The 13,383-nt window shown below is 42.2% G+C and overlaps 1 protein-coding gene across 2 annotated transcripts in view; it reads left to right on the top strand.

Annotated features, from left to right (window-relative positions):
- The window catches only part of fhod3a (formin homology 2 domain containing 3a), a 60,923-nt gene that overhangs the window by 38,346 nt on the left and 9,194 nt on the right, over window positions 1-13,383 (top strand). For both annotated transcript variants that reach the window (XM_042435733.1, XM_042435732.1), the window contains exons 6-18: window positions 1,097-1,191; window positions 1,657-1,768; window positions 1,946-2,040; window positions 2,229-2,372; window positions 2,582-2,817; window positions 4,178-4,297; window positions 4,607-5,014; window positions 6,042-6,101; window positions 6,952-7,086; window positions 7,580-7,630; window positions 9,698-9,915; window positions 11,109-11,426; window positions 12,368-13,077. In XM_042435733.1, the coding sequence (XP_042291667.1) occupies window positions 1,097-1,191; window positions 1,657-1,768; window positions 1,946-2,040; window positions 2,229-2,372; window positions 2,582-2,817; window positions 4,178-4,297; window positions 4,607-5,014; window positions 6,042-6,101; window positions 6,952-7,086; window positions 7,580-7,630; window positions 9,698-9,915; window positions 11,109-11,426; window positions 12,368-13,077 (2,702 nt within the window). The remainder of the gene's footprint in view (window positions 1-1,096; window positions 1,192-1,656; window positions 1,769-1,945; window positions 2,041-2,228; window positions 2,373-2,581; window positions 2,818-4,177; window positions 4,298-4,606; window positions 5,015-6,041; window positions 6,102-6,951; window positions 7,087-7,579; window positions 7,631-9,697; window positions 9,916-11,108; window positions 11,427-12,367; window positions 13,078-13,383) is intronic.

Genomic DNA, 13,383 nt, shown 5'->3' with positions numbered 1-13,383 from the left:
AAGCAGCTCTGGAGTTTGACAGAGAAGCTCAACACATACAGCTCACTAATACCACACAATTGCCAGTGGGGCTGTCATTTTACTATTTCGTCTCTCAATAGATCATTGGGAAGAAATTAGCCCGTTTCTCAATACTCCAGAGGGATTCTTCTTCCTTTTGGTGTCCAGCCAGGTGTCTCCATGTGGATATTTAACTTTGATCTTCAGAGCTATTTGGTACCAACTATTTGAGCATACATAGACTTATTTATTTATTTATTTATATCCCCATTAAGGGTTAATTAGTCTGAAGTATACAGATCCATTATTTAAGTAAAAGTAAAAATACCATAATCTAAAACACTCTACAAGTAAAGGTCCTTTATTCACTTTTTCACAGAAGCGTTATCTGCAAAATGTTCTTCAATATTCAATACATATTCAATATCATGTAAACAGGTCAAGGTGGAAGTTATTTCAAACAACATATTTGATAAGCAAATCATGTTTTGTATGTATTACAATCTTTATCTTCTATAAGTCACTAGTAACTATAGCTATCAGATAAATGGAGTGATTATAAAGTGGTGTAAAAAGCACTTAAGTAAATTATAATATACTGTACTTCAAAATGATACTCAGGCACAGTACTTGAGTAAATGTATTTGTTTACTCACCATCATTGATAACTGAGTAAAAGGTCATTCAGTGCAGTTTCAGCATTTCCTGTAAACACCCAGTAGAGAAGGAAGAGAGGGAAACCATATGTCAACAACTGTCATATATAACCATTGACAGGTATGTTTCTGTGATGGGAAATAAAGTAAGACACAATACCAATGAAGCTTGAAAACAACATTAATTAAAAAACAATTTTAATTTCAAATTTCTACTGTATTCTGTGCTTTTTTCTTTCGTTAAAAACCCAAAGCATAAAAAAGAAACATGGTTCATTATGACCTCTGCTGTTATTTATAGCCACTGTAGCTTTACCCGTGTGCAGCTGCCATTTGGTATGCATGGTTTGTTCAGAGTATGTGTTGAATTATCTTTCTATATTTGCTCTATCTCGCTCTAACTTTTCTGTTCCACTTTTTTTTGTCTACCCTGTTCTCAGCTCTGGGGCAGATCATGCTCTATGTGGACGGGATGAACGGTGTCATTGGCCACGCCGAGACAATCCAGTGGCTATACACTCTTGCTGGTTCAAAGGTATAGACATGAATGCATACTAAATCTTCCCCAAACCCAATCCCACACACACACACACAAACTGCAAACAGGTCAGTGCACAAAAACATCTGCTATTGATTGTATTCTGTGTTCTGACCCTGAGGGTGGTGTCTATTGTTTGTTTTGTGGTATTTTTTAAAGGTACGCTTCTGCTTTGAACAGTCTTGATTCCAGCACATAAAACCAGACATTGCATTGTTTCTTTTCTATAACACATAGACATAGGACATATAATACCACATATACAACACATTCATACCGCATACCCACCTGTCATTGATAGGGAATTGCATCTATCATTGATGTCATAAATGTATTTCTTGACTGCCAATAGAGTTAAATCTATAAAACCTTTATAACGTAAATTCCAACTGTCTGATATAGAAGCACCCAACAAAGTCAGTTCAATTTAAAGTTATATCATAATAATATTTCTCCCCCTAGTTCCGTCTGGTAGTAAAAACAGCTCTGAAGCTGTTGCTGGTGTTTGTGGAGTACTCCGAGTCCAACGCCCCACTGCTCATACAAGCCATCACCGCTGTGGACGCCAAGAGAGGTACAGAGTACTGAATACACCATCAACTGCTGAGGAACTAATCATTCCTTATTCTGTTTGTCTACACAATTTAATAGTTTGGCTTGTTGCCCAGGTAGGGAAAGTGTATAGGGTGGTTTGGTGGATAATAACAAACTAATTCATATTGTTATTTATGAATTGATCTGTGATTTCCAGGCTGCAAGCCATGGTCCAATGCTATGGAGATCTTGCATGAGAAGGATGGCGTAGACACAGAGCTGCTGGTCTATGCCATGACCCTCATCAATAAGGTATTTAAGTCTATGGTGACTTTTATTAAATATTGTGTTAAGTATAAAGTTACTTAAAGTTACTTGATTTATTTCCATTCATTTTAGAACAATGTTTTTTTGTGATTTGACTCTTTAGTCAGATGTACAGTACATGGTGACACCTGAGTAATCCCCTCTCTTTCTCTGTCTCCTTTCCTTTTTTGCAGACCCTGGCAGCGCTGCCTGACCAGGATTCGTTCTATGACATGGTGGATGGTCTGGAGGAACAGGGCATGGAGACAGTGTCCCAAAGACACCTGGGGCGGAAGGGCACCGATCTGGACTTGGTTGAGCAGCTCAACATCTATGAGGTTTGAGACATACTCAAACATATTCAGTCATAAGATCACAAGGAAAATATTGCAAGCTGATACTGTTTTTTTTAATTAAAGAGTAGATTTCTATTAGCTGCTGCTTATGTCTGGTACAGTATTTATAGTTCAGTTGCTCAATGCAAAATTTTTCTGTGGGAACCACCCGTCACCACTCCTACCTCACACCCAATCTATTTTTTCTTCAGATGACCCTACGGCATGAAGACGGCGATGATGACAGCCAGCCTCCACCAATGGGACGCCGGGACCGCCGTCGGGCCAGCCTTGGGGGCGGGGATAAGAAGCGTGGCCTAGAGAGGAGGCGGAGCCGCAGGGCCTCTCTTGGGCGATCCGGTAACGCCTCCCCCTGCAGCCCTGCATCTCCGCAGAGAGCAGGCTTCCAGCCTTTCAGTGGCCAGAGGGCTGAGGACATGAGCGAAAGGTGAGGGAGCAGGCAAGATGGAAAAATGTCAGTCCACAAGTCATTTTATGAAGTGTCATGACAGAGGGAGGGTGTCCAGTAGGTTCAAAGAATAACTATGGTGTGAACGATTCAGTCATCACTTCTTACAGGATATTTTTTGATGCACATGTGTTAAAATAACTGAACTGGAGAGAGAAGTTCTGACTGTCTTTTACCAACACTTTCTGCTTTAGAGCACTGTCGGGTTGCCTTCCATCCATGTAAGTTCAAAGGTCACTCAGAGAAAGGTCAGCTGTTGACCTCTGTGGCTTTCTGCCTATCTATTACTACCGCTGCTCTTCACCTACATGCTGTAACAGCTAATTGTGTGTCTCACTTGACATACAGCACTTGGTGTGGACTCTGAAACACTAGTGCAGACTTAAACAACGTGCTCCACTAAGAAAAAAGAAACATACAAAAAAACCCCATTCATAGCAGCTGCACAACCCTGCAAGGTTTGCTGATCTGTTTGTTTGTAATTCTAATACAAGCATACACATTATTAAACCAGCACAGGCTTTTTAGTGCTGTGTGTTTATGCATTAAAGGGAAATTTGGAGGCGGGTGTTGCTGTTTACATCAGGTAAATCTCTCCTTTCTTTCCCCTCCATCTTATCTCTTTCACTCTTCATCCTCTTCCAGGGGATGTAGCCGATTCTGTCCCTTTATACACAGGCACGCCTGTGTATCTCTGGACAAAAAAGCGAATATGTGTATAATTGAGTGAGAATCTGTTTGCATAATGGTTTACTGAACAAAGTGATGGGTGAAAGCCTGTTCTACATCCTGCTTTCTATTATGCATGCTCACTCAGCACAAACAAACACATTTTTATTGGCCATCCCATTCGTCACACACACACGTCACACACATGTGGCTCTGGTCTTGTGGTACGACGCCTGGCAGCACACGCTGACTCGACTGCAACATGGCTCATCTGGTTTCACTGGACAACACAGCTCGGTGACACTGATCTCAAGTCAGTTGTCAAGCCACGACATATTCTCCCCTTCATTCCTGTTGTTTTCTGTTGTCTTAATCCTTTTGTTTTCCTCTCACTTAATCTCTATCTGATGTCCTTGTTTGTTGTCTTTTAGCATCATATAAATACTTGTGCAGCTGCTTGGTAGCGCAGCTGTGATCATTATTTCCACACACATCGGTCTCATCTAACCCTCCATCTCCCCCCTTCCTCTGTTCCATCTATTTATTCCTTCAAAAGTTTAGTGATTTCTGTTTGCGTGCTATTTTTATGTATCGCCTCATCTCTCCTTCAATCCTTCCCTCAATTGTCCATCCATCCATCCACCCCTTCTCACCCCCTCTGCCTCTACAGAGAGGAGGAATGTGAGGATGGGGTAGAGGAGGAGGAGGAGGAAGAGGGGACTCCAGTGACTGAGTCTGATTCGGATGAGCAGGAGGGGGCTTTTACAGTGTCTAGTCAGACCACCCCCAGGTATTTTAGGACATGGTGGTAATGTAGAAATGAAATAATGTTCTGTGCTCTTCTTATTCATCTAGAGGAGTGTACATGAGGCCACAAAGCTATTAAAAGATTCTTTTCCATTGTATATGTGGTTGGTTTGACGTCCTTGGTGGCCTATGTGCATATGTGCTTGTTAGTTATTAGTATCAATGCTTTACTCTGTAACCCTTGAATCTGTTAAACTGGCACAGATAGATACATTCATACTAGCTAACAATCATTTGGTTAGTTTCATGTGTTTATTCCTCTTCTTCATCCACTCCTCTGTTCCTACTGTAGACATCCTCCATCCATAGTTCACCGAACGACCCTCCAGTCCATCGCCATCACTTCCAGAAAGGAGGGTATAAAAGAGGAGCAGCGGAATCGGACCGAACCACCTCCCGCACCAGCCCAACACTCCCCCTCTACCCCCACCTCCTCTCTTCCCCTCTCCTCCCCTCTCAGCCCCCCAGCCGAGCCCTCCCTTTTGGCCAGCCTGCTGGCCAGGAAGAAATCTATCATCACTGTCCCAGCAACCAAGGAGGTCAGCCCGCCATTGCGCGGCAGCTCCCGTCCCTCCCCCGATCGCCTGCCCTACATGCCCCACTCTCCCTTCCACCTCTTCTCCTACGACCTGGATGAGGAGCCGTCGCCCCCGGCTCCAGCCAAACCCAGCGAGCAGTCAACCAAAATGACACCTCCAAGGTCAGGCGTGACAGCAGAACGTGATCTCCCATGAGTTTAAGAAGCAAAGAAAGCTTTCCTTTCATCTCTTCGAAGATGCACTTTTCCTTTTTCAATTTCCACTCCCGTTTCTGGCTCCCATCCTGGCACCAGCTTGAATCTCCACTCTTGTTATTCATCAACTCCCCCTTTTCACTAGTTCTTTTCACTTCTTTGACTGCACCGCTTCTCACTTTCAGCATTCTTATTATCACCTGCTGCTCCTTCACATCACTTTTTCTTAGTCCCGCCACTGCGTTGATAGTCTTCCACACTTTTTTGACAGCCTTGCTTTGCTTTCCAGTGCCACTACATCACCTTTCTTTTCAAGAAATACAGTATGCAAGTACTGACTTTTCACAGATGCCTTTTCCAACTCTTCACCTGTATATCTGTATAGTCTCTGTATAGGCTCGCTTCTTAGCATGATCTTTTTATAGAACTTTGCATTTTCTGAGCCTTACTCTCTCCATTCACTGTCCACTTCAGTATCAGTATGTATAGTATTGTTGTGTTTGTCTTATTGTAAAAGGCCTGCACCTCAGCTACACATTGCGTGGCTTGCTATGATAATCTTATATTCAAGAGGCTACTATTTACAGCCCTGTTTGCCTGTTTTACAGTACACACACACTATGGTTTTGCTTCGATGACACCTTTGCAATACACTGCTATTACTTCAAAAAGAGATGTGTTGCCTGCTAACACTCACTCAATGACTTGTCAAGGGAAATACATTTTAGCAAAGAGTCTTTTCAGATTCACAGCGGGTTGTAACTGAGTAGAGATGCCTTGCTTGGAATTTTCCAGAAAGGGAATAAACACCACAGCGGTTACTAATTAGGGTCACTCTGGTGTTGCACTAACATTTCTGTTATGTAACAAGGTGTCACATTCGTTTCTTGCCACCGGTTTCTCACTGACTGCTTAGTCAATATGGTGTCATGTATCTGGATGACTGCAGTAGTCACTCACTGTCACTCATTTTATTGCTCCCTTTCTCACCTAGGAATGGAGGTCACATGTCCTATTCCTCTCTCAGCAGCCCCTCTACGCCCACCAGCTCCAGGTGAGAGATGGCTTCACCTTAATCACGTCTGCACAAGAGCACAAAGACATCCTTAAAATATGCCGTATTTTAAACATGTTCACATAAAAGTACATATTCATGTGTGTTTGCATGAACAAACATGAACACACTCACATGTGTAACAAGTATGGATTGTGTGCAGTCCCGTGGTGCATTCATGGTGATGACATACTGAAGTAAATTTGATTTCAGCTCTCTGGTTCCCTTGTTAATGAGCTGCTCAAATTTCCTCCATGCCATGAAAACATAATTTATGACATGCTACATACATACCTACATATACTGTATAGAAACACTGCATACACAATGAGTATGTGTATCATGAAATGATTTTGTGGCATTTGTGAGCCAGCAGATGAAAAAACAGTGATGCGTTCATTATATTACATACTAGACATAATTTTAAACTTTGTCGTAAAGCAGAAAAAAAAATTAATATACTAGGGTTGAAACTAATGATTTTTTAATTATCAAATAATGATTGTGATTTGTTTTTATAATGTATGTATAATGTCTGAAAATAGTGAAAAATGTTGACATATTTAAATTGCTTGTTTTGTCTCAACAGCAGTCCAAAACCACAAATATTCAATTTTGGAGGCTTAATCAAACAATTATTTTTGGCATTTCTCCTTTAAACTCACTTAAACAATTAATCAAATAATTATCAAATTTGCTGACAATTAATTTTCTGTCGATTGACCGATTAATTAATCGACCAATTGTTTAAGCCCAACAATAAATGATAAAAAAGAGAAATGTTCTGTTTATCATCTGGATTATACTGACTTGGCAGTGGTTTAAATCAATGTTTTTGCTTCTCTTTCAGGCCTGCGCTTGGAGGTCTTCTGTCCTCCTCCTACAGACAACACCAGGAGTCTTTGGCGGCCGAGCGAGAGCGCCGCCGTGTGGAGAGAGAGGAGAGGCTGCAGAGGATAGAGAGAGAGGAGAGGAACAAGCACAGGTGAGGCATTGCTGACTTTGTTTTTTTTTTTTTTTTTTAATGAACCATTTGTACAGATGAATAACCAGTTAAAGGAAAACCAACATGATATGTCTTGTTAAGGTGTTGGGCCACCATGAACCAAACATGAAATATTTCTTGGCATAGCTTCTAAAAGTCTGTAGAACTCAACTGGAGGGATAAACACCATGTTTCTAAAAGATATTCATTCATTTTGCAACATAATGAGTGAGCAAAATATTTGGAATATATATTTAAAATCTGAGAGTAATAGTCTGAAAGAAGTCATCTTACCTTAGGAAAATCAATGATGGAAACACACAAGAAAGAGTATGAAGGTATGGGTTAAACAAATACCTTAACTGCTTGTGTGTGTGATGTGCAAACATGATATATTCATACCAGCAGGCCTACAGAAGACCATACTGACTGTGCTTTTATGAAGGGTATGATTATTATGTTTTAAAACTCTCTGTTTGTGTGTCCCTCACAGCCGCAACTATGTGGATAAAATGGAAGAGGCCAGGCTTGCGCGGGATGAGAGGTAAGTGTGTGCACTAAATCAAAACAACACACACACGCAGAACAGCTGAACCCGGGGGGAATATGTTTCAGGCTGTGGTTTGGGAAGCTCGGTAATAGTCTAATTGTTTTCAGGTTAAAAAGGTGCCCTTTGCTGCCAGAGGCCGAGGGGATACTGAACCGATTTTCTTTGCTCCGTCTGCCTGTTTCTCCTCTTTTAAGGAGCTGTATTTTAACTGCCAAGGGCTTGATTGTTTTAGCTGCGTGCTGTGAAGAAATCAGATTCCAGGATTCGACAAGCCTTTCACATTGAAAGCACGTGCGCGTACACAGACACACTTTTCACTGAAGTACATGCACATCCGAACACAAACATACGAAGAATTTTCATGAGCCTAATAAATCTATGTTTGTGTGCAGATGGGAATCTCAAGAAGAAAGAGAGGGTATGTGAGGTCACGATCAGATTTAGTACTGATCATAGTCAACATTGTATATATTAGTGGGGAATGATGACAATTTTAAAAAATCCAAATCCACTGTGCTGCTCATCACAGAGTTTTAACATATGAGGAGGTAAAACGTCTTCCTTTCCTCTTACTTCTCATTTCCTTCCTCTTGTTCTCCTTTTTGTTCTTCCTCTTTCTCCTTCTTCTCCTCTCCTCCTTCCTTTGCTTCTTCTGTCGACAGTCTACAGTGCTTTCACTTCTTGCTGCTGGCTTCACTTAAGTCACTGTTGAAACAGAGAGAGAACAAGAGGGAGACAGAAGGAAAGAAAGACAAACCAAGTGCAGTTTGATTCGATGTGGGAGATCGGATCCACAGGAGAGCTTGATGTATTTATGGTATTATCAGAAAAACATGTGTTTTTAGGCTCCTACAGAGTTTTAAGAGTGCCTGGGGTGAATTAATTTTGCTAACTAAATAAATCGTGACAATTCAGGTGGTATTATTCTCATTCACAGTGTCAGTCGTATCACTACTAATTTGCTGTGATCAGATTTTAATACAGTGGCAATATCAGTCCAATATTTGGTAATATATCGAGTTATTGGTTGGGTACAGCTTAGTGAACACAAACAGTTATCAAAGAGTGATGTATAGACATAAACAGTGCTTACAGTAGTAGACTGGTATGTTAGAGTGTTTTTGCTGTCACTCAACACTTTATTTCTAAGTGTGTAAAGACATACAGTGTATATGGGAGGGTTCAAGCACACAATACATAGTTGGCCGCTCTCCCTCATTCGCTCAATTTCATGCTTTATCGTGTGTACACACACACAAACGCACATATATATCAGTATCCAGTTTCCTCAGACCTCTGAAGTGGCCTGATGCTAATGAAGTCTGAACAGAAGCACCACACATTCATAGCACGGTGGGAAAGAGGAGGGGTTAGAGAAAGAAAGAGAGAGGGAGAGACTTGTTTCGGTGCCCCCAATCTCTGTTCTGGCAGGCAAGTTGAATGGTAAAGTTTGGTAGGGGGAGAACAAGAAGAAGAGGGAGGAAGAGAGAGGAAAAGGACAAGGGAGGAGAACCGATCGAGGCACATCTTGAACAGGTTTACTCTGATTCACTTCTGATGTTTGGCCTTTCAGCAGCCAAGCTAACATTAACTTCACCCCATCTCTCCCATTCTTCTTCCCTGTCGCTCTCCTATTCTTGCCATCCTCCTCCCTAACACTGTCTCTTCTTCTCTAAAACTTCCTCTGTTTTCATATTTGGACTGCTGGTGATAGCTGGGTGTTTGTCTAGACAGGACAGAAAAGGAGAGCGGAATGTTGATCCTCTTGACTGCAGGAAATTAGTGATGAATGCACTGAATATGCTTTACGGACGATTAATTAGGCAAGGTAGAGGAGTGAGATGGGCTGGTAGTTTAGAGGAGAAATTGAGATGAGTCTTTAAAGGTTAAAGTAGTAGGATTGGATTTTGTGAGGAATTCCAATAAAATAGCAAAGAGGGGTTCGCTAGTGGTTTAGTTTAGTGAATTGGCAAATATCAACACTGAGAGCAGCACCGCTGAGAAAGGGGTCTCTGACTCTATTTTTTTTGCCTCCTCTGATCCTCCCTCTCTCCCCCTCAGGTATAAGAACTTGGATCGTCTGGCAGCGGAGGAGTGCGAGAAGAATCGCGTCCGGGTGTCAAGGACTCGCCCTGACCTCGACCTGACCTTTGAACCCTCAGAGGCCTGGCCCTCATCATCGCGCAGCAGCACCCCATCCTCATTTGCCTCCCAGGAGGAGGCAGAGGCTGACCTCGAAGCCGAGACCCCCGCCACCCCCTACACGCCCTCTGAGACTGGTAGGAGAATTTAGCATACTGCTTGATGGAGTGGCTGTCATGTAGCGAACAGCGGCGTATATTTTTGACTAATAACACCGTGTCTCTGAGGGGATGTGGGTCATTAACAAGTCCAAAATTGTTTAGATGATGAGAAGTAAAGCCCACATGTTTACCTGCTTGTTTAGATGATTTAATTGTAAAACTCTAGCCAAATACCTATTAGGTTTTGTATTATAACATATATAGTGTTCAGTATTACTAGGGCGACTGCTACTGTTTCTCCTGCTAGTACTGCTCACACTACCACTACTACTGTAAAATAAGACTATGCTATGTTATAGTGTGAAGCAATTTAACAAATCGTGGTGGGAGAGCCATTTGATTTAACATGCTAACAAATGTTTTTAAGGTTGTTTCTGTTTGTTAGTTCAGAGCACTTGTATAGCTTTTACTTTCGGGAGTTATAATTAAAACCAGAAGGTTGCCAGTTCAATTTCCAACAGAGCGCCCCAAAGCAATCATTCTTAACCTTAAATTGTTTCAGTTTGCAGCCTGCCATTTAAATTAGCATGCAGGCGTGAGCAAAAGGAGAGGAGAGACAGATTGTGGAAAATAGTGAGGGAGAGGAGGGGACACCGTCAGTGAGGGCTCAAAAGAAAACCAAAAAAACAGAGAAAGAGAGAGGATATGGGTGAAAGGGTCATATGCATTTTTGAAAGACCTTTTTGAAAGTGTGATGCCAAAACATCTTGTGTAAGAAAACAGCCTTGTTTTGGAGTGAATGTGTCGCCGTGAGCTGAGGTACTGTAGCTGAGTGTATGAGGCCTCACATCGCCGTGTTATTCTAACCCCGCCTGCATCACTGCACGGACTGTACTGTGTGTTACATGTGGGTGTACCGTGTACGTGAGTATGTTTTAACGTAAACAGGAACTTAATTCTTCATTTCCTGTTCCCGTCCTGGTCCTGCGACAACCTAACTTTGTGTACCTGCCATATTGTTTACATTAGTGTTTTTGTTTTTCTTGTGAGTGTATGTGCCTAAACAGAGGCTCCTTTAAAATGACAGCCATGTCACATGTTTCAAACTGTATTTCATTGCAGATAAGTGTGTGTGATAAGTGTGATAAATGCCAAATCAAGGCGTGAGAGATAGAGATAGCATATCAGCATCTTAGAAAAATAAAGTAAATCTGACTTTTTTGTGACAGGAGAGGCCGATAACTCCAGCGCCAGCGTAGAAACCGAGGAAAAAGAGGCAGAGGCCACTGCTGAAGAGGAGGAAGAACAGAAAGAGGAGGAAGAAGAGGAAGTGCAGAAGGAAACAGCAGAAGAAAAGGAGGAGGAAGCTGAGGAGCCTGAGCAGGAACCAGAGAAGGAGAGAGAGGAGGCGGAGGAGGACAGTGGCATCCTGAGCGACAAGGAGCGACAGAATGAGGAAGTGAACGAGAAGGACAACTGCTCAGCCTCCAGCATCTCCTCCGCCAGCAGCACTCTGGAGAGAGAGGAGAGAGGCAGCAATGAGAATGGTGGGTAGTTTTTACTGCAAAACATTCAAGTTACATCATTTTCAAATCTAGTTAAGTCTCACTTGTTAGGATGGATATACTTAGTGATACCTTATTAGCATTATCCACTACTTCACACCAACGTACATGTTTAAAGGTAACCTGTGGATTCTTTTACCAAGAGTAAATATTGCTATTGAGCAATATTTTGAAGGGTGGGTCCCCATTTCGTTTGTATTGCGTGTTCGTGCATGAGGACACATGCACAAGCACACAGGCAACAACACAAGAGACCATTCTGCTGCCAGCATTGCAGACATGGATGTAACCACAATGCAGGTTTCAGAATATTTTAAAAAATCAGTGTTGCAAATGATTGATGAGAAGGGAAATTGCTTTGATGAGCAACAGAGAAAGTAAGCGTAACTTAATGTCAAGACCAGTTGCAGGTCGATTGTAATCTCAAAACCGCAAGCAAATTGGTTTTAAGCATGTTTAGTATGTTTTTGAAGCAATGTTTTTCCAATGCTACAGTCTTAAGTTGGTGGTATGGTCCCATTATCAATAATACTATTTCAGATGAGAGTCTTATATAGTGGATGGACAAATATGTTGAAGATTGTATTACATTTGGAAAAAAATGGTGATTTTGCAGAGTAATGAATGACTAGAACATCATCCAACAGTAAAATTAGACCAAGAACATGACATGTCAAAAGTCTAAGATCATAGAAATCTGGAATCAAGACCACAAAAGAAAAAGAAAAGTGTAAAATGTTAAGAAGAAAAAACATCAGTATGTAAACTTAATAATAATAAATATGTTATTATATTTTATTTCTAATTCATCCCATCCTGATGATACTGTAAGGTACTAAAGTCTCCTTGACAATAGCAATAATACATAGTATGCACTTTTTAATATCCCTCTCTCCTCTTAACCCCATCACCCTCTCTTTCAGGCTTTAAAGAGGCAGAGATGAACGAGCAGTGCAGCAAACTCCTCAACAGCAAGCTCTTCATGCTGGACATGCTGTACTCCCAGAACAAGAAACCCAGTGATGAGGAGGAGGAAGAGGAGGATGCAGAGAAGGAGAAAGAGAGAGAGAAAGAGAAAGGAGAGGGAGAAGACAAAGAGACACATGAGGACGCTGACGGGCAACTGGAGGGTGACGCAGAGGGCGACAACAAAGCTGACAAATCAGATGCACGCAGGAGCATCCGCCCATTCGCTGAGCGGTTTGGAAACTTGATCAAGGACTTCGGTATGGCCAGCCCTCACCTGGACGTCCAAGCCAATGAGCCTCCTCCTCCTCCACCCAAAAAGGAATCGGACACGATCTGGGACCAGCTCCTGGCCAGCCCTCGAGAGCTGCGCATCGGGGACATCAACTTCACCGACCTGACGGAGGATGATGACAAAGACATTCTGGATGCCGTCTTGATGGGCGGATGCAGTGAGCTCCCTCCCCCTCCGCCTCCTCCGCCCTTCATCCCCCACTTACCTCCACCCCCACCTATGCTAGGCAGCTGCCCCCCACCTCCTCCCTTGATAGGGATTATGAGGCCTCCTCCTCTCCCTTCTTCTAGCTCTTCAATTCCAGTGCCTCCTCCTCCGGAGCCGCCTCTCTTCAACAAGAAGAAGAAGACAATCAGGCTCTTCTGGAGTGAGGTGAGTCAAGACATATATATTTACATGAACCAGGTACACTTCAGGCTTTTTGGACAAAAGAAACAATTTTATAGGTTTATTCAGCTTCACATATAATTTATCCAGAAGATGATAACTAGAGGTAGGGAGTCATAAAACGTCTTTAGTAACTAGTTTTTCTTAACCTTTCTTAAGTTTGTGGAGATGTTTGACCTTTATTGTCGGCCATGCAGGAGATCCAATAGACCAAGATGAAGACTTCTCGAAAGACATCACATTTCAATCAGCCAGTAATTGAGGAGTCATCAAAAACAAAATGACTCACCC

This window comes from Thunnus maccoyii, chromosome 15 (genome assembly GCF_910596095.1).
Source record: "Thunnus maccoyii chromosome 15, fThuMac1.1, whole genome shotgun sequence".
Classification (NCBI taxonomy): domain Eukaryota; kingdom Metazoa; phylum Chordata; class Actinopteri; order Scombriformes; family Scombridae; genus Thunnus; species Thunnus maccoyii.
Note: the sequence above shows the minus strand (reverse complement) of the source record. Positions and strands in the feature narration are given on the sequence as shown.